General features: G+C 33.6%; 2 protein-coding genes across 2 annotated transcripts; both read right to left on the bottom strand.

The window, feature by feature from the left end:
• Positions 1-226: 226 nt before the first annotated feature.
• Positions 227-6851, bottom strand: LOC125842093 (F-box protein SKIP8-like). Its single transcript, XM_049521298.1, has 3 exons — positions 6303-6851; positions 1971-2167; positions 227-718 (listed from the first exon to the last, which is right to left on the bottom strand). The coding sequence occupies exons 1-3, from the start codon at positions 6726-6728 to the stop codon at positions 466-468; spliced, it is 876 nt and encodes a 291-aa protein (XP_049377255.1). The 5' UTR covers positions 6729-6851; the 3' UTR covers positions 227-465.
• An 8050-nt stretch (positions 6852-14901) lies between these two features.
• On the bottom strand, positions 14902-16098 carry LOC125843233 (F-box/kelch-repeat protein At3g23880-like). Its single transcript, XM_049522443.1, has one exon. The coding sequence runs from the start codon at positions 16096-16098 to the stop codon at positions 14902-14904; it is 1197 nt and encodes a 398-aa protein (XP_049378400.1).
• Positions 16099-18403: the final 2305 nt, after the last annotated feature.

The raw sequence follows: 18403 nt of genomic DNA, 5'->3' as shown, positions 1-18403 counted from the left end.
TATTTAGGTAAAGATTGAAGATAACATGTAGTTTTTGTTTTGTTGCTCCTTTGGGGTCGTTAACCCCTCTCCCACCACCGGAAAAATACTTCGAAGATGAACCTGTTCTGATGCAATAGTCAAGAACTCTTGACGGTAGGATTACGCGTTGCTTTTGATACAAGACAGACCAAAAGAAGGAATTCCATCTCCATCTCCATCTCCATGACCATGAAAACATTTTCACTTTGTCAAACTGTGCATGTGTATTGCCAAGAAAGTTGGCAAAGCCAAAAATTCATGGCAAGAAACCGGTGATATCTAACCATCAACGATGGAAAAAGTAAGAAAAAAAGGAAACAGGAACTACATAAAATAATTTTATGGAGATTCCCGGGGAAGTCAATTCTACTATAAACGATCGCTATACCACTTTCCAATTTCAAAAGAATAATCAATCTTCTTCACAGTTTGCCTTCTTTAATCCTATCCCTGCACAGCTTGTTGCCCAGCACCTCCATGAATGAGCATCACTGAGCAGTGATGATGGACCATGTACCATCTCCCATTATGGAGTTCAAACACGTTCGTCACGTTACCTGATCCCATATTAAGATAAGCTTTCATAGTCACCCAAGCCGAATCTGTCATTACTCTTGCCTTCACGTCTCTAATTTCAAAATCAACATTCTGCTCCCAGTTAAAAGCCAGTTGCCAGCTGCCAATGACTGCATTGTGACTGCATTGGCAGATACGTTTTAGAATCAACTCAACATGTGCTGAACGATATAAAGACGTAGAAATGAAATATGTCACACTAAAACATACTAGTCAGTAATTGCATTATAACTGCATTGGCAAATAAATTCTAGAACCAACTAAAAAGACATGTTGGACGATATAAGGGCATGGAAAGTATACATGTCACACAAAAACATTCAATCACTCTAGTGAACTTGCATTAGGGAGAGCTGCCAATACTTAAAGACTTTGCAATTGCTATGATGACGGTAGCATCTTAGTAGAACAAACTAATATCAAATATGGAGGTATGGGACTTAGAACAAGCTTATTAGAGGAAAAAGAGAACCAGAGAGGCATCAGGCAATTATATTTTCTAATAGCCTCCCTTATGTCTAATCCAATTGTAGGGTTAGATGTGTGCTTGGACAGTTCTTTTTCACCTTTTCTTCTTATTCTTTTTAGGAAATTCAAGTAGCTTGACAAGATGAAGAATGGGCCTCAAAAGTAGGTTAACTAATGGGTGGAAGAGTGTGCTTGGGAATGAATGAGAAGGCTCAACACGCAAAGACAGGCTAAAACAAAGTTAATGGTACGAGGACTAAATTGTGGGAAAGAAGCCCAAATACAAGTAAAGAAAAATTGTGGTATCAGGCTCACTAAGTTTGACTCAAATTACCATGTGCAAGAATCCAAGCATCTATCCAAGACCTTAATGATATGAATAGAGTAACCCAAAGACCTTAATGATATAAAACATTTGGAAACCCTCACACCAACAACATAGATAGAAGCTACACACAACAAATATGAAAACAGAATAATACAATAAATTTGAACCTAATTGCAGTGCATTTATACTCTAGGAGGAGGGGTCTGTTCTCTTCTCTTTCAAATATATAAAAGTAGATTTTTCGATAAGATATGTAAAAGTAGATTTCCAGCCAAGCTAAACCAGCAAGAACTCAACCTTTTTGCAAATAAAAAAGAAAACGACCATACAAAAACCTCCTAAAAGTGGACAACAAAAGACATACAATGCCCAGAGAACCAAAGTCAAGAGACTTGGTTGTTCCAGGGGGGAGCATCACAAGTTTGTCATATGAAAATATTATAGAAATTTTAATCACAAAAAAAAAAAAAGAGAGAGGCTGAGAGGGAGAACAAGACGACAGACATGCAAGGTGCAAAGATATAGAAGTAGAAAAGCTCAAAAGATGACCCCCCGTGGAGGATGGAAAAACTCATACCCCGTAAAGTACTCTCCAGAGGCATGAAAACACTTCACGTAATCTGCATTGAGCCAAAAACGTTCCATAGCTGGAACTGATCTCTCTCTAATAATATTAAAAAAATCAGTATTGACATTCATAATGGCTCTTGTAGCTGCATAGTAAGCCTTCCATCCATTAATTGGAGACAGAGAATCCTGCTCCAATGTGAAATCCTAAGAGATGAGGAGAAAACAAAAGGCAATCACTACACTAACATTTCCAGTCATGTATTGGTTAAACAATAAATTTGCAACATCCAAAATGCATGTAGAACAAAAAAGTATATGGTCCATAAAGAAAAGTAAGAGGGATTGTTGCACTTTTTATTTTTCCTATAGATGGAAAAGTATTGCGGCTCACTCTCAGAATCGTTGATCTAAAATAACAGATCATTAGCTGATAGACATACTTGTCTGATACAGAAAGGGCATTCTACAAGGTATGTCATTCTCTACAAATCTTGTTTCTCAGTTACTTTTATGTGGTAAACTCTTTTCAGCTTCTGTTTCTTTCCTCCCAGTTTCCAAGCAAATCAAAATCAATTAAAAAATGATGTAGCTAACAGAAGTAAAACAATTCTCATATTTCTTTTCAATTGTGGTGTTGTTGTTCTTCTTGACTAGCACACACCTTGACTAATCTTGCCAAGGTATCCCACAAGCTAAGCCTGCTCACCGAGGCTGGGACTCTGACTTAGAATTTCCAAGTTGATACTCTCATGTCCACACCACTACGCCACCCCCAAGGAGAATTTCCGTCTTATTCTATGTGGCCAAATATCTCTATAAATGTGTGCATATTCTAGTATCACAAGGCAATATGGCTCAATTAATGTCCAAAATGAGGAAGTAGAAACACTTAAGAATTAATGTTCACTTTCGTCAAAGGGAAAGCTCTACAACATCCTTATCAAAAAGGTTGAGCTCTATCACATATTTTATACATGTGTAACACAAAGAAACACTGGAGTTTACTGTCCTTGTATACTCTTCACTTGCAGTTAACATTGAGTATTGAATGTTGAGCTCTTTGTATACTTATTGAATATGCTTCCCTTATATTGATTGTCAATGTGCAGTGTCCACTTGTTAAGCATTCTTTGGAGCGACTCTACTGTACTTTGTATATACCACGGAATCTCCCCAACCAACTCTTGTGATTGGTTACCATGAAATTCCCCTCTTTGGAGTTTGGTGCATCTGATTTTTTTAAAATTTCTACATTGTAGGTATACCATATCAAAGAGGAGTGTTCAATTTGGGGTAGATGGTATACCAGAGGGTATGCACCTCGAATTCTAAGCATACAAAATGCTCGTAGGAAGAACTGACTAATATGTGATGCATGAAATAAGCGTTACATCCTTAATTTGGCACAACTATTTAGCAATTCTAACACTTGGAGTGCTGACACAGAAACTTCAGAGTAATAACTTTAAGCAGTTTTTAACTTCAAAATTCCATATTGTTGGGAAGGAGAAAGTAAAACACTTAGCCCATAATAGAAGACAATGATGGGTGAATCATAGCTTCAGTGTTCTTGAGACAACAAGAAGGACTAAACAGATGATACCTGTTGATCCTGTACTAAGCTACTTTTTTCATTTAAAATAATAATAATAATAGCAATAATAATAGGTGCACTAATCTCAAAAATCTTTTGATGCATCCTATGAGAATAAAAAGAACTAAAGGAAAGAGTACCATAAAAGCTGATTATTCATCTATAAGTAAAAGGAAACATTTCCAATATTGGAAATTAGAAGGAAACAGGATGATAGAGCTTCCTAAATGTCTAAAACTTAATGCCCTTCCTCCTAGGAGAAGTTTAAACCCAATCCTCACAACCACATTCCCATATACCCTTAAATGTGCACACAAATACATGAAAGCACCTGAAGGAAGACAGCTAAGAGACTATTTGACAACAGCCTTCAGATAACCTAATGAGCACCTATCTAAGACAGTATATCTCACTCATCATTTTACAAAAGCATCAATTAGAGTGTGTAGATTTTCCTAATCCCAGATAACAACACGAAATGAGACAGAAAAATATAAGAAGAATTTTTCTCAAACCATCCCCACAAATTATTTCTTAGAATGTGCACGATACTACTCTCTTTGGCTTGGATGAAGACGGCTAAAAACTTACTATCTACATAGTCATAGAGTCAAAGAAACGTCAAAATCATCAGTTTAAACTCAGTTCAGTGAATATTTTTCAATTAAAGCAGCGGAATTTAAATTCTTCCTAAATAGTCCATTTATAGTGGATTTTTAAAAATTAAAGTAGCTGAATTTTAACTCTTTTGCTCTTAAAGATTGAAAATGGCATCCCACGATCAAAACGAAAACCCAGCTTGGATGTATGTACAAAAAGTTAGCGATATATAATGCTTTTTTTGGTAACAAGATCTCAAAAGGGGAGATTTATCGTCATAAACATGTCTCGTGGTGGTAATCCAAACATTACCTCTTGTCCAAGTTTCCCAGCTCATGTGAAAGAAGAATTGCAAAAGTTTATAGACAGAAAATTGAGTTGAAGACTCAAAAGCAATAGGATGTTGATCTGCTAATGTTTTAGTGTTGATTTTGCTTGTACTATGGAGGATTTTGTGAAATGTGCTTTAGTTTTAAAATTAAACATTTGCTTATACAAATTGTCCCTGTCAAGGTTTATTTTTGTCTTTTTCTAAAAATTGTGCTTCACGCGCTTCTTGTCACCTTTTATTTTTTTTGATGAAGTGGTTGTATTTAAATTTTAAAAGCATCAAGAAGTTATAAAGTACACACGCTTCTTGTCTTACGCTCTCAAAACAATGTACTAACCTCTGCACAAAACATGCTTCATTGAACTGATCCAAAGCAGTCCAGATACCCGTTTAAACATAGTTAGTAATAATGATGCTCTTTAACAAACAATTAAGAGTGTCCTTCAATTATCCTCCAGCATGCTATCAAATTAATTCTGCACTTCTCCAATTTGGGATGTCCTACAAATTTTGAAACAATTCTATTTCTAAAACTCAAAACTTCCAAGTACTCATATTTATTGAACTGTTCAAATATTAGGATTGATGAGATTTTCACGAGGAAAAGACAAGATTGTCCCTTAAAGTATGAGCATAGGAGTATCTTTGTCCCTTATCTATACTACTAGTGGATATAAAACATCCCTTAACTTTGTAGAAGTGGTGAGTTTTGGTCTCCCTCTAAACAGAGTTACTAAAACTAGCGGAAAACGGGTTGTACGGTTTTTGTGCTGCTTGCTGTTTTTTCGTGATATTGATTACAAGTGGCAATGTGGAAGACGTAAATGGGAATTTGATTATGAGAAGAGAGAATGGTATCTTTTTGTTCTTAAAAATTTCAAGAATGATATTATGCCTAATGTTCAAAGGATAGTTTCTGAAATAGAATTTTCTTCTTCTTCCGGGAATTTTGTGAGGAAATGGTGGAAGAGGAGATACCTGTAAGTGTGGAGTTCTAATTATTTACCTTTTTAACCCTTTTATGTTTTATGTTTTTCTTCATTTATAATTGCGAAAGATATGGGGAAAAAAATTAGAGGTTAAATCTTTAATCTCCGAGAATTAGTTTGACAATTATGGAATCCAATTTCCAAAGAGATGTGAGCTGTCATCTACGTGTTTTACTTGTTTTTGAGTTAAACGAATGAAGGATGGAACCTTTCGTTAGAATCTCAAATTTGTTATGTATTTTGACCTTTTACATTTAATGAATTTTCTGAAAGGAGAGTTTTGGTAGCAGTAATTCTTCACTATGGACTGCAAACACAAAACGGTCCTCTTCTCTTTCATCAGTGGTTCTTTAGTTTACTTTAATCATTGCCGTTGTAGACTTTAGGCATTGCCGTTGTAGACTTTAGGCTTTGCCGTTGTAGACTTTAGGCTGTGCCGTTGTAGACTTTAGGCTTTTTCCGTTAGTTTTCGTAACTCTGTTAAGAGATGGATCAAAGCTGTCCACTTTTACAAAGATAAGGGATGTTTTATATTTAGTAGTATACATAAACAACAAAGATACTCCTATATCCATACTTAAAGGACTATCTAAGTCTTTCCCTCAGATTTTTACTCTATCAAGCTAGCTATTCAACTATCATTTAGTATTTATCGATTGTTAACTGTCGTTTTAATTATTCTCTTCCACTATCACTAATACAATACTAGTATATAATCTAAATTTAACATTTTAAGCATATCCAGTCAAATACAATTGATATGTTATATGGAATGCAGATAGCACTAATAATTGAACGTTTTTCATGTAACTTTCAGAGGCACACCTTATGATAGAGAGCTTTCCATGCATTATCATCATTTGCAGCCTTCCTCATAAGCGAATTTGTCATCGAAAGCCTACAAAGACTCGGATAATCCAAATAGCTCAACGCGTGCGTCGTGATTTCAGGAACAAGCTGCTCCATCATCGACGCCCCTGTCAGTTTCTCCGCAGCCACTGTCACAGGCACTTTCTCAACCATTTCTCCCTCAACACCACCAAAAACACTACTACTACTACTCCCTCCGTTCAAAACCGAAGTCTTTTCAAAACGTCCTCCTCCACAACTACCACGCGAACACGCACAGTTACAGGAATCCTCTCCGCAGTTCTTCCGCACCGATTTTGATCGATGAGTCAAAAAAGCGGCAGCGACGGCGAAAAAGCAACAGATAAACGTGACGGCGCCGGAGAAAAAACTAATATCCATTCATAAGTCATGAAAAATTCGTCGTCGACGTTCATGAAAGGTCGATTAGGGTTTCTGAGAATTCAATTTTGAAACCCTACTTGTATTACTGAGTTCAAAAAATGGAGAGTGAGGAGAAGGGAAATTTGGTTAACTGTCAAGGAAAAACGTCTTAAATTAAGGGGTCAAAGTGAAAATATACAAAAATAGTAGGGGTTGATTTGTAAACTGTTAACATGTTTTTAATTAAATAAAATGTCAATTTGATCATTTAATCCATATTTATATCGTATAAAAGTTTGTACTCAGAATAAATTTAGATATACGGGTATTTGAAGTTTCATATTATTGAAATTTAGATACGTAAGTTAAAGGTAAGTTACATTTTGCTTTAAGTTCAGACATTTTTGTTGCAACCACGAATTTGAGTTAATATTTTGAAATCGAGATTGAATGATGTCAAGCCGACGATTGTTACGAGCATACTTGGCAGGCTAAGTAATCAACTTGGATTGAGAGGAGTTGGTTCAACGAAATTTGAGTAAAATGATAATGTATTGAATTGTTAAACAAATTTGAGTTACTATAAAAGTTATAATTGAATGAATTTCACTAATTAAAAGTTTGTGAAAATTGTATAAAACAATGTTATTAATGAAAAAGATGTTCAACACGATTAAAAATTGTATAAAATAGTTTTTTGTAATGTAAAAGATGTTCAACCTTCTAAACGTTTAAAAAAAAAGAAGTATATATTTTCAACGTTGTTAAGTATTAACGACAACTAAGTCGCCTCAATAGGTTGTCAGTGAAAGTATTTGTATCGTAATAATTAATCAGGGAACGGAAAGCTGGACCATTGCACTTTAATTGTGTGTGTCACCTCTCCATAATTGAGATACATATTTGTTATTTTGAAGAACAATTATTAATAATAAAAATCTTAAAATAACAAATAATTTGAGAAACATATTTCAAATTATTTTTAGAGTTGAAAGGGCATAAAAAAAGAAAACTTGTGTTTGGGAGAGAAATAGAAATGAAATGTGAAGGTGAAGCCTCAGCCTCCTTCAATGAATTCTCATTGCCAACATAAATAATGACTGAAATCCTATCGAGGCTTCCGGTGAAATCCCTTTTGAAATTCAGGTGTGTTTGTAAATAATGGCTTTCTTTAATATCTAGCTGTGAATTTATCAAAATCCATCTTAGTTCATCAGTTAATAACAAAAACACCCAACATATATATTTTTCCGGAGGAACTCGATATTGGAGAAGGGTGGATCTTTAAAGAATTTCATCTTACATCTGTATTTTATGACTTTGTTACCACGCTTTTGGTTCTTTCCAATGATGAAATTGATGTTTTCCATCAGTTTCACATATGGTTTCAGGTTTAATGAGCTACATGATGATTATAATTATATTAATGGTGATTCAAATGAAGTTGAGGTCAAAGTTTATAATTCTAAAGAGCGTTCAGGCTTGTTTGTGGATGGGATGTTTCATTAGCATATGGGCAGGAACATCATTTCTTTTGATTAAGCTAATGAGAAATGGGATAATATGGAGAAGCCTTCGTATGAAGTAATAGAGACTGAATTGTCTTTGGGAACGTTGGGAAGTGATTTTGGTGCCTTTTGTGATTACAACGAAACTCAATTAGGTGTTTGGGATGTTGACACCCAATTTTAACCCTCTACAATGTATATTAACCATTGAACTTCTTCAACTTCAAACGATTTAAAATAATTAGTTTTATAAAAGAATTAAAAAAATAAATAATAATTTCAAGTTATTTTTATATAATTTTGTCACTTTTGGAATTTTAGCATAATGTATATATTTTATGTATATAATTAATATATTTTATGAATATTGAAAAATCGTCTCAATTTTTTTTTATTTTAGTAAATATTTTATTAGATTAGTATAGCTTAAATTATAGTTATAATTTTGAGTTACTTATTTTTATTTCGTTAATATTAAAAAGCTCGTAAATTAATTATATTGATTCATCCTATTTAAATTTTAGCCGAATTCGCTAAATCAACTCAATTTAGCTACTTTTCAAATTTCAATGGGCTACAATTTCCAGACCCAAATCTGAGCCCAATTCTTTATTCCCAGACCCAAACCCTTTTTTTTCAGACCAATTCCAATACATTCGCCCAGCCCAACTCAATTCTTCATACCATACTCAACCCAAGCCCTGCAACGACCCCACTCGTACGCGCTACCCTTATTCTTCTTCAAGGAACCAGTGAGCAAAACCCAGAACCCAGAAAATCCCGGCAAACCCGGACCTCGAGCCCAGCAAATAGCGTCATCCTCTTCTCTCTCCCTATCCTCTAGTACAAGAGCCGTTTGAGAATAGTGACTTGTCGAAATCTCCTTGCTCGATCGTCCTTCGCTCAAAATCAATGGCTCCCTTCAAAGATCCGTTGAGGATTTGTACTATTTCGAAATTGAAATTCAATCTCGTTCCCCCACAAGTTATGCCATGACCTCCCTCTATATAAACCCTTTTACATTCATTGAAGTAAAAATATAGGGAGAGGGGAAGAGAGTTCTACCATTTGAAACGAAATTACAATTACAAGTAAAAAAAAAAAAGAGTAGGATTGAGGGCAATAGTATTCTGTAGCTAGAGTTTCTGGGTTAGCTGTTCTGTTCTGCCGGAATCCCTTGTGTGGTGGTGAAAGGTTCATAGTTAAGCTCGTGTTTCCAGTTCCCTGCCCCGAAAAGGTAACCTCATTTTTACCTTAACTCGTTTTAGTTGGCGTTTTATTTCTAATCAGAAGTTTACTGTTGAACTCAGGCAAATTTATACTTTGGGGATGGTTGATCAATATTATGTGTCCTCTTGCTTGAGCATTATTCTGTTGGAAAATGGTATTGATCGAGTGCATTATAATTTTTGTTCATATTGTTGACGATTTGAGTTATGTAAAACCGGTTATTCAGTGGAAATTTTTGACAGAATGGGGGCTCACTTTTGTTTGTTTTATTAGTCTAGATTCACACCCAAATCTTTGATGTGTTTTGATGTTACTGTACCAATTGAAGGCATTTGAACCTTACAATGATGTCTTGTTTTCTCTAATTTCGTATCTTGTTTTCTCACTCTAGAATGATATTACTATAGCTAGAATGCTTTATAATGATAGCTTCGCTTTTGTTCAAAATTACAAAGTTACGTTCTCCGTAAAATTCCATTTTTTAAGTCTAGTCTTTTTTTAATCGAGCATGTTGCAATCAGCTTCTCTTTACTGCATTTTCAGCATCTATCTTCATCTGTTCGGTTTATTCTCTCATTGTATCAGTTGTAGTTCTTTATTTTCTTTAAAAATGTTTCTGTGGGCTGCTGTTGTTAATTCTTGCTGTGATGTGAAGTTAGACCAGCGATATTAAGTTGTAGAGGATAATATTTTGCTCTTGATTCATACTCAGTTAAAGTCTCTTTGTTTAGTTTGGGTGGTTCTCTATGTAGTGATTTGTGATATCTAGTTTGATACTAACACTTCAGATATCTATCATTTCATATTTTAGTTTAGATTTCCCCGTCTATTATGGTGTAAGAAATGTTCTATTTATATAGATCTTACTAATATATTTGTTGCTTAGTTGCCGTAACTCATTTATAACAGTAGTATTTCTTCAGCTTTCGCGTATCTGTTTTATAATGATAGATAGTATCCTGTTTGCTCCATTCCTTGCTAATAAGTCACTAAGGTTAATGTGCTTTTCTAAATTAGCATTACTTATTAGATTCTTGTTTAAATGTTGGTGCTTAAGTCAAAATTTCAAACCTTGTTTAGTTTTGTTTGGCGAATGCTTTCTTTAAAAAGTGGAGTCATGAGTGCATTTGCTGATATGATACTCCAGTAGGTATATGCTATTTTATATAGTTTTCCTTATGAAGTTCGCGTTTGGTGTGATTTTTTCCACTCATGTGTTACACTGTTCTCTACAAATTAAACATCCCTTTTTATGCAATTTTGAGCTGATAATATTCATTACTCCTTTCTTTGTATGCATGATACTTGAGTCCATCATCTTTGCATTATGTTGGGCTAATCAGCCCAACCTCCTACTCGAGTCGGCCTTCATCCTTGTTCGGATTTTGGAAGTTGATACACAAGGCAAGAGAAACAAGAAATACATGGAAAGAGCTGATATAGCTGATATACACTGATATACAACTGATGTACTTGAGTCCATGCATGGACTCTCTCTCCTCTTTTGCTCCTCTATTTGTTTTGATTATGTTTTGACTAATTTTATTTTACTCCATCTTGAACTAACTAAATTTGTTTAAATTATTTCTTAAAATGATTTAAATAAATCTTAATTAATCTAGTTTTGCCAAAATTCTAACTTAATTCAAATATTTCAATTAACATTGTTCTTTTCTTAAAAATAAAAAAAATTGTTCTTTGTTTAGCTTTTTTTTTTTTCCGAATTAATATTGTAAATTATTTATTGTCATTAACCAAATCATAGGATGTTAGTGTGTTAGCGGGCGCTTCAAACGCCTTAGAAACCTTCTTGAAGCTTAATAAGAAGAGCCTTTTACCAATTTTCTTTAAATTTTTAAAGATTTAATCTGTTAGAATTTTTTTAAATTATAAGTTTTCTTAATTTCTTTACAAAATTAAGTGATGACTCTTTTCATATTATTCCAAAATGTTTTATACTTCGAATATTTTAAAAAAGTGATTTTTTTAAAGATAGTAAAATTACGGCACAACATGTGGTTAAAAAATCGTTGATAAACATCAAGTATCCAAATTGCCAAAGTGGCTTGCATCCACTTCTTTTCACTGTCAAATCAAGGTGAAATGTTGTTCTTAGTTCAATCAAGATTGATGATATACGATCCAAAAAATGACTTTATGCAAATATCCAAATCTTACTAACCATGAAGGCAATCATGATGTGGAAATCTACATCGAAAGCCTAGTTTGTCCTTTTTCAACGGAAGGGACAGAGGGATTAACAATAACACGATTGTGATCTATCTCCAAGAAAGTAATATCCAACTCAACAATATGGTAAACAGGAAGAAACAAGATAATAACAATGTGACAAATGCAGTTAAGCTGCTGCTAACAAGAATCAACTAACAGCCAACCTCGGCTAATCGCGAATACTGTTTGGAATCTATGTGAAACTAACATAACTGCAACACATGCATAAGATAAGCTGATTGAGAACTCTTTCCTTTCCAAACTCGTGTGGTTGGTCATTCACAACCTTTTCGACTTCTACTAGAGAACAGGAAAGAAAAATCAGTTAAAGCTTGAAAGTTGAAAAAATAATACAACATGATCACAATCTTCCTGTAAGTATGTGAAATAAATAATGTTGGGGAATCTCTGTAAGTATACCAAATTGTAGAGAAAAACACAGTTATGGAAAGCTAACAGAACTACAGAAGAGCAGTGACAAAGAACACATAATAAACTCGAATCAAGAAATAAAATTACCTCCAGAAACATTTAAATATACTGCACTGGATCCTTGAAAATTCAAAAAATTAAATAAGAATTGTTTTTGGATACACTGCACCCATATCCTTGCAAGGACGGCAGGGACTAGATATTAAAAATAAGGAATTTTTTTGGATACACTTAACTCTCCATATCCTTGAAATTCAAAAAAACATTAGATCACAAAAATCTAGCGCAGTCTTCCTTATCCTGAGGCATTTCTAAGCAGGATACAAATGGTCATTTTATTTTTGAGCTGAAAAACCCTTCAAAGTGCAACTCAAATGGAACCTGAATTCTCCGACGATACTCAATTTCCATCAAATTTAGTGCAAGATTCAATCTTGACAATTCCTGTTCTGCCACCAGAACTGATCACTGAAATTCTCTTGAGGCTTCCAGTAAAACCCCTCTTGAAATTCAAGTCGGTTTCTAAATCTTGACTTGCTTTAATCTCTAGTACTAAATTTATCAAAACTCATCTCAATGAATAAGGAAGACACCCACCATGTACTTTTTTTGGATGTTGGTGAAGAGAAATGTGATTAATAAGGAATGTCCTCTTAAATCTTTATTTCATAACTCTGTTACGGAGGCTATTGAAATGGATTTTTCCATTGAAAATGACATTCATGGGCTCTATGCTATGGGTTCTTGCAATGGATTGGTTTATCTTGCCCGTTCTTCTGAAGGATATTCCCTTTTGTGGAATCCTTCAACTAGAAAGCACAAGGATTTGCCTCTTTTTAGACATAGATCGGAAAAACACAAATGTGTTGCATATGGTTTTGGATATGATGAACTCCATGATGATTATAAGATAGTGCTTATTTCTTAAAATGATATTATTTGCAGTTCAGATGACGTTGAAGTCAAAGTATATAGTCTAAGGAGTGATTCTTGGACTAGTGTTGATTATTGTCACGAGACATTCTATAGCAAAAAGTGTGCTGGTTATTATGAGGATAGATTAAATTGTGGAGGCTCGTTTGTGGATGGGAGGGAAGCTTCATGGGATACTTATAATTATGATCCTGAATTTGATCCCGTTGAGTATTGTTTTCTTTTGATTTAGCTAATAAGAAATTGGAAAAGGTGGGGAACCTCTCCTATGGAGAAGGAGAGACTGAGATGTGTGTGGGAACGTTGGGAAGTGAGTTATGTGTCTTTACTTATTATAAGACAACTCATGTAATTGTTTGGGTTATAAAGGAGTATGGTAATAAAGAATCTTGGAAAATGATGTTTACCATCACGCATCCAAATAATCCAAACTGGCCGTATCCAACCTTTTTCGTGTCAAATAAAGGTGAAATTGTTTGGAGAAACTTCCATGATATACAAATCAAAAGGTGAATCATTAAGATATTCATATATAGTCTACCTTGAAAGCCTAGTTTTCCCTTTTTCAACCCGAGGGACAGAGAATGCAGAAAAATAATACTATTCTCTGTGGTGTACAAAATAATACTGAACTGAGTAGATTAGAATATGAATAGTTTTGATATTGTTAATGTCATAGTTTATACCATGTATACAAATAGTACTGAATAAAATGTATAAGTAAATATTGATATTTGTTGTACCAGGCTTAAATTTACAATCAAACATTGTACTAAAATTTAGTACCAATATTATTCTACCTAATTATACACCTTATCAAACGACCCTTTATATTGTAGCATCTAAAATATAATTCAGAGCTAATTGAGTAGCTTGTGCGGTAATTTCATATGTCGGTCAGCAGAGTAGGAGAGTTTCGTTGGTATTTCTATGCAGACAAGTTGTAATTGAACAAAAAAACTATTCTCTGTTGTGTACAAACTTACTAGGCTCAACATTTAGCAAACAAAACTAGTATTAGAAACTGTTTGCCTTGTTTAAGCAAAAAAGCGAGGTCCATATCGATACCAGCTACATTTGGGACATGACAAAAGTGCTACTCATCGATCTGAAATGTCACAAGCAGTACTCATGCAAATCTCAACAACAATATAACCATTGTAATCGCACAGGTGGGGTCTGGAGAGGATAGAATGTAAGCAAACCTTACCCCTAACCTCGGCACAACAATTTGTTACCAAAAACAGGCACTCATGTCAATCACATGATCATATTATGCTGCTGAAACGTAGTAGTTAGGTGATTTACATATCAAGATACCATGACCTGCCTCTCTGCCTCGAGTAGATACAACAAACAAGAATCCCTGCACTCACCCGCACTTTGGTTTCACTCTAGTGCTTCCTCAATTGAATGGCTCACAACAAATGCAAATCAACAAATATAACATTCAGAGACTATTAACATTCATATATCAATATATAGTTGATATATAAGTGAATGCAGGTCTGTCAAACTATTAACATCTTTTTCCACAAGGATTAGCTATTTTTCCTTTCAGTTACTTGGGTCAAAATTCCAAAATATGAATACATAGTTGATAGCATGACATATAGAGATAAGAGGCATCGACATTTATAGACGTGAAGTATTAAATAAATCAATGAAGTGAGTTGAGAACCACGAGGACTCAGGTTCAAATCCCAACAGAGACAACACAAACACTAGGTGCTGGTGGGAGGTGACAGGTATCACAAGAAAATATACATCTAGTGATTAGCTGCAAGGACTTGTTCTATATTTGAACTAACAAACAGAAATTGAAAGAACTTGAGAAGAAAAAGTACTCTTACAAATTATTTGTTTCTCAATGGTTTTGATCTGAGCTTTTTCCCCCTTTGTTTTTTTGCTTTCTCTGTCACTTCAGTTGAAAAAGGACAAACTAAACTTTCAACGTATATTGTCACTCCATGAAAGTCATTGCAGTTAATAACATGTGGATATCTGAATGCGTCATCTTTTGAATTGTACATTATGGAAGTAATTGTTCCTAACGTCGCCAACATTTCACCATTATTTGACATGAACAGGGGTGGATATAAAACTTGCTTAATTGGATACGTGATGGTAAACTTCTTTATCCAAGACTCTTTAACCCCGTATCCATTCATAACCCAAACACCTAACTGAGTTTCGTTGTAATCCCTAAAGACACAAAGATCACTTCCCAACGTTCCCATATACAAATCAGTCTCTCCTACTCCATATGAGGACTTCTCCACCTTTTCCCATTTCTCATTAGCTAAATCAAAATAAATAATGTGCCTGCACCTACACACATCACCGGGATTAGGACCAGAAGTAATCGTATCCCAGTGAAGCTTCCCATTCACAAAAAAACCTGAATAAGCTAATCTCATTTTTCTAATAGAGTCTGAAGTATTTAATATCTCCTCACCAATATAATCCACACTAGTCCAAGAATCACTTTTTAGACTATATATTTTGACCTCCCCACCATCTAAACCACAACGATTATAAAAAATACCCAGTACCTTATAATCGTCACGGAGCTCATCATATCCAAAACCATATTCGACATAGTACTTCTTCCATCTAGGTCTAATATCAGGCAAATTCTTGTGCATTCTAGTAGTTGGATTCCATAAAAGCGAACAACATTCTAAATATTCTGCAAGGAAAATCAATCCATTGCAAGAACCCAAAACATTGAAAAGTTTACAGTTGTCTTCAATGGGATACTTCAAGTCGAAAGCCTCAGTAACAGAGTCATTAAATAAAGACCTAAAAAGACATTCTTTGAAATTCCCCTTATAATATCTACTCTGACCAAAAATAAGCACATGGTGGGTGTCTTCCTTGTTATTAGCTGATAAACTGAGATGGTTTTTGATAAATTCACCGCTAGAGATTAAAGTAAGCCAAAATTTCGATACAGACCTGAATTTCAAAAGGGATTTCACTGGAACCCTCAAAAGGATTTCAGTAATGAGTTCAGGTGGCAAGATTTCTGTAAAGTTCAAATCTTTCATTGAATTTGATGGAAATGGAACTCTTTTTCTGCGATTGGAGGCTTTAGAATTCGTTTGAGTTGCAGAAATTTTGAGTTGTGATTACAAAAAAAGGCTCAAATATGGGCGGAGTGGTGTTAGAGTTTTGCCATGATTTTCTTACTATATTTTAAGTTTTATTTTTGTTTAAAGGAAAATCAAAGTATAACCATAAATACTTAAACTTTTTCTGAAAGTATAATCTCTTTCATATTTGGTTTATTCTTTCTTGAGGGAAAAAAGTTTGAAAAATTGAATATCATTCTTCTCATATCAATAACATAATAGTATCCATAATATAGACGTTTAAGAGTTTAGTTTACAGGGAGATTATATTCCCAATAGAGTTTATACTTTTTAATATTAGTTTTCAATATGTAGGTCGCGTAAGTCGCTTGACCAAACCATATTAATAATATGTCTTTAGTATACTTTTATTTGTTGTCTGATTTATCAACCATATGATTTATAATTGTTAGTTTCCGCTGCCCTAATCACTTTCGAACCCAACAGGCGGATGCGGGGAGGGGTGGGTGTAAGGCTATGCGGGGCGGAGCGGGTTCAAGGTTGTGCAGGGTGGGTTGAAGTGGGTTTTCTTAAAACTAATGCGGGACGAGTATATGTGATTTTATGCGGGTTCAACCTTAATTTTAACTTTTACATGTAATAAGAGTGATAAAACATTATTTATTAAGATATTTTTTTAAAAACCATTAGAATATTTAAGATAGTAAATGAAATTTATTATATGTTCTCAATTGACCTCTAAAAAATAATTTTTTAAGTCATTCTCTATTAAATTAATACAACTTAATAAAAAATGAATTTTATTTTTAGTATCAAATTAACTAGAAAAAGAAAAATATTAATAAAATTATGCGGGGCGGGTCTATGCGGGTTGAAAACGAAAAAAAGTTGTTATGCGAGGTGGATTAAAAATTTTGCGGATTAAGGTCAACCCGCTTCTCCCCGCACCGCATCACCCCATTGCCATCCCTAATCAAACTTTGAGAAAGCCTTTTTTTCTCAAAGTTCGATGACATATTTGAACTTTTTCCCTACTTTTATTTAGACTAGTTTTTGAATTAACGCACGTGTTTCAAACAAGTAGTATACACGATAAAAGTTATATTAAAACCATAGTGTAATCAATAACGAAAAAAAGGTACAAACTAAAATTGATGAACGTAACACTCATCCAATTTGAATGACTTCTTCGTTAAGCATAAATGATTAATTACTATCAGAACTAAAAAATTGAATAACTATATTTAGTTAGATAAGTAAAATGTATAAAATGAGTTACATTTTAATGTTATTAGGTGCAAATATTTTGTTTATAAAGAAGTATTAGTATTAAATATTTTCACCTAATAACATTAAGTATTAAATTTCATGACATAATATTTGACTAATGAATTGCGATGCTCATACCAACTAGCAAAACAATGAATCTAAAATATTTAAACAAAAAACTTAGATATGATATTTAAAATATTTAAAACTTCTTGTTAAAATTTACAAAACGCAAATAATATATGCTTATTAAGAATTTAAAACTAATTGTTATAATCTTAACAATTGTGCATGGAAACAAAAACACCCAAGCAAATGAAATTCCAATACATGTGAAATTAAAGTATTGTAATTCTAATTAACCAAATATGCTATGCATACACAAAAAGGATTAATGATGATAAAAGGTTATAGCCAGTAATCAACATGATGAGGAGCTAGCATCAATCAACGCGTTCAAATAACACCATTTCTTTAGATGAAATAACTTATTTGTAGAAAGCTTTGTATCATATATACTTCTCATCTCTTCTTTTATGCAAACTATTAGAAGGCATAAAAAACAATGAAATCGAAGATAAAATAATTTGCATTCAATCTTAAAAGTTACAAAGAGGAGATGGGAAATTAGTAAACTCATTTAGCCTTTATATAATGTTTTTCCCAGTCCTTTGAAATTTCATTTCATTTATTTTACTAATTAATATTCAATTCAACTTTTCAACTTCTTTGTACTTACTTACTGTAGCAATGAAAGGTTGGCCATTGGTTAACGTAACAATTAAATAATTGAACCACCAACGTTTCGTATAAAGTTATGGTTATTATAATTATTATTATTAAATGCAAACATTTTCTTTATTGTATGAAATGTGTATTTATATTTTTATATTATAAACTTTTTGAAATAATAGTTGCTTGAAGGTTAAAATGATGTTTAACTTTTAATAGGCGATGTGGTAATTCAATTTTTCATTTGGAAAGTTTCTAC

The sequence above is a fragment of the Solanum stenotomum genome, chromosome 10, assembly GCF_019186545.1.
Source record: "Solanum stenotomum isolate F172 chromosome 10, ASM1918654v1, whole genome shotgun sequence".
Taxonomy (NCBI): Eukaryota; Viridiplantae; Streptophyta; class Magnoliopsida; order Solanales; family Solanaceae; genus Solanum; species Solanum stenotomum.
Note: the sequence above shows the minus strand (reverse complement) of the source record. Positions and strands in the feature narration are given on the sequence as shown.

Coding starts and splice junctions, on each gene's coding strand:
- LOC125842093 (XM_049521298.1), bottom strand. CDS start 6,728: ATGGATATTAGTTTTTTCTCCGGCGCCGTCACGTTTATCTGTTGCTTT. Junction 2,168..6,302: donor GGAAAGCTCTCTATCATAAG/GTGTGCCTCTGA, acceptor CTCATCTCTTAG/GATTTCACATTGGAGCAGGA. Junction 719..1,970: donor TCTGGAGAGTACTTTACGGG/GTATGAGTTTTT, acceptor CTGCCAATGCAG/TCACAATGCAGTCATTGGCA.
- LOC125843233 (XM_049522443.1), bottom strand. CDS start 16,098: ATGAAAGATTTGAACTTTACAGAAATCTTGCCACCTGAACTCATTACT.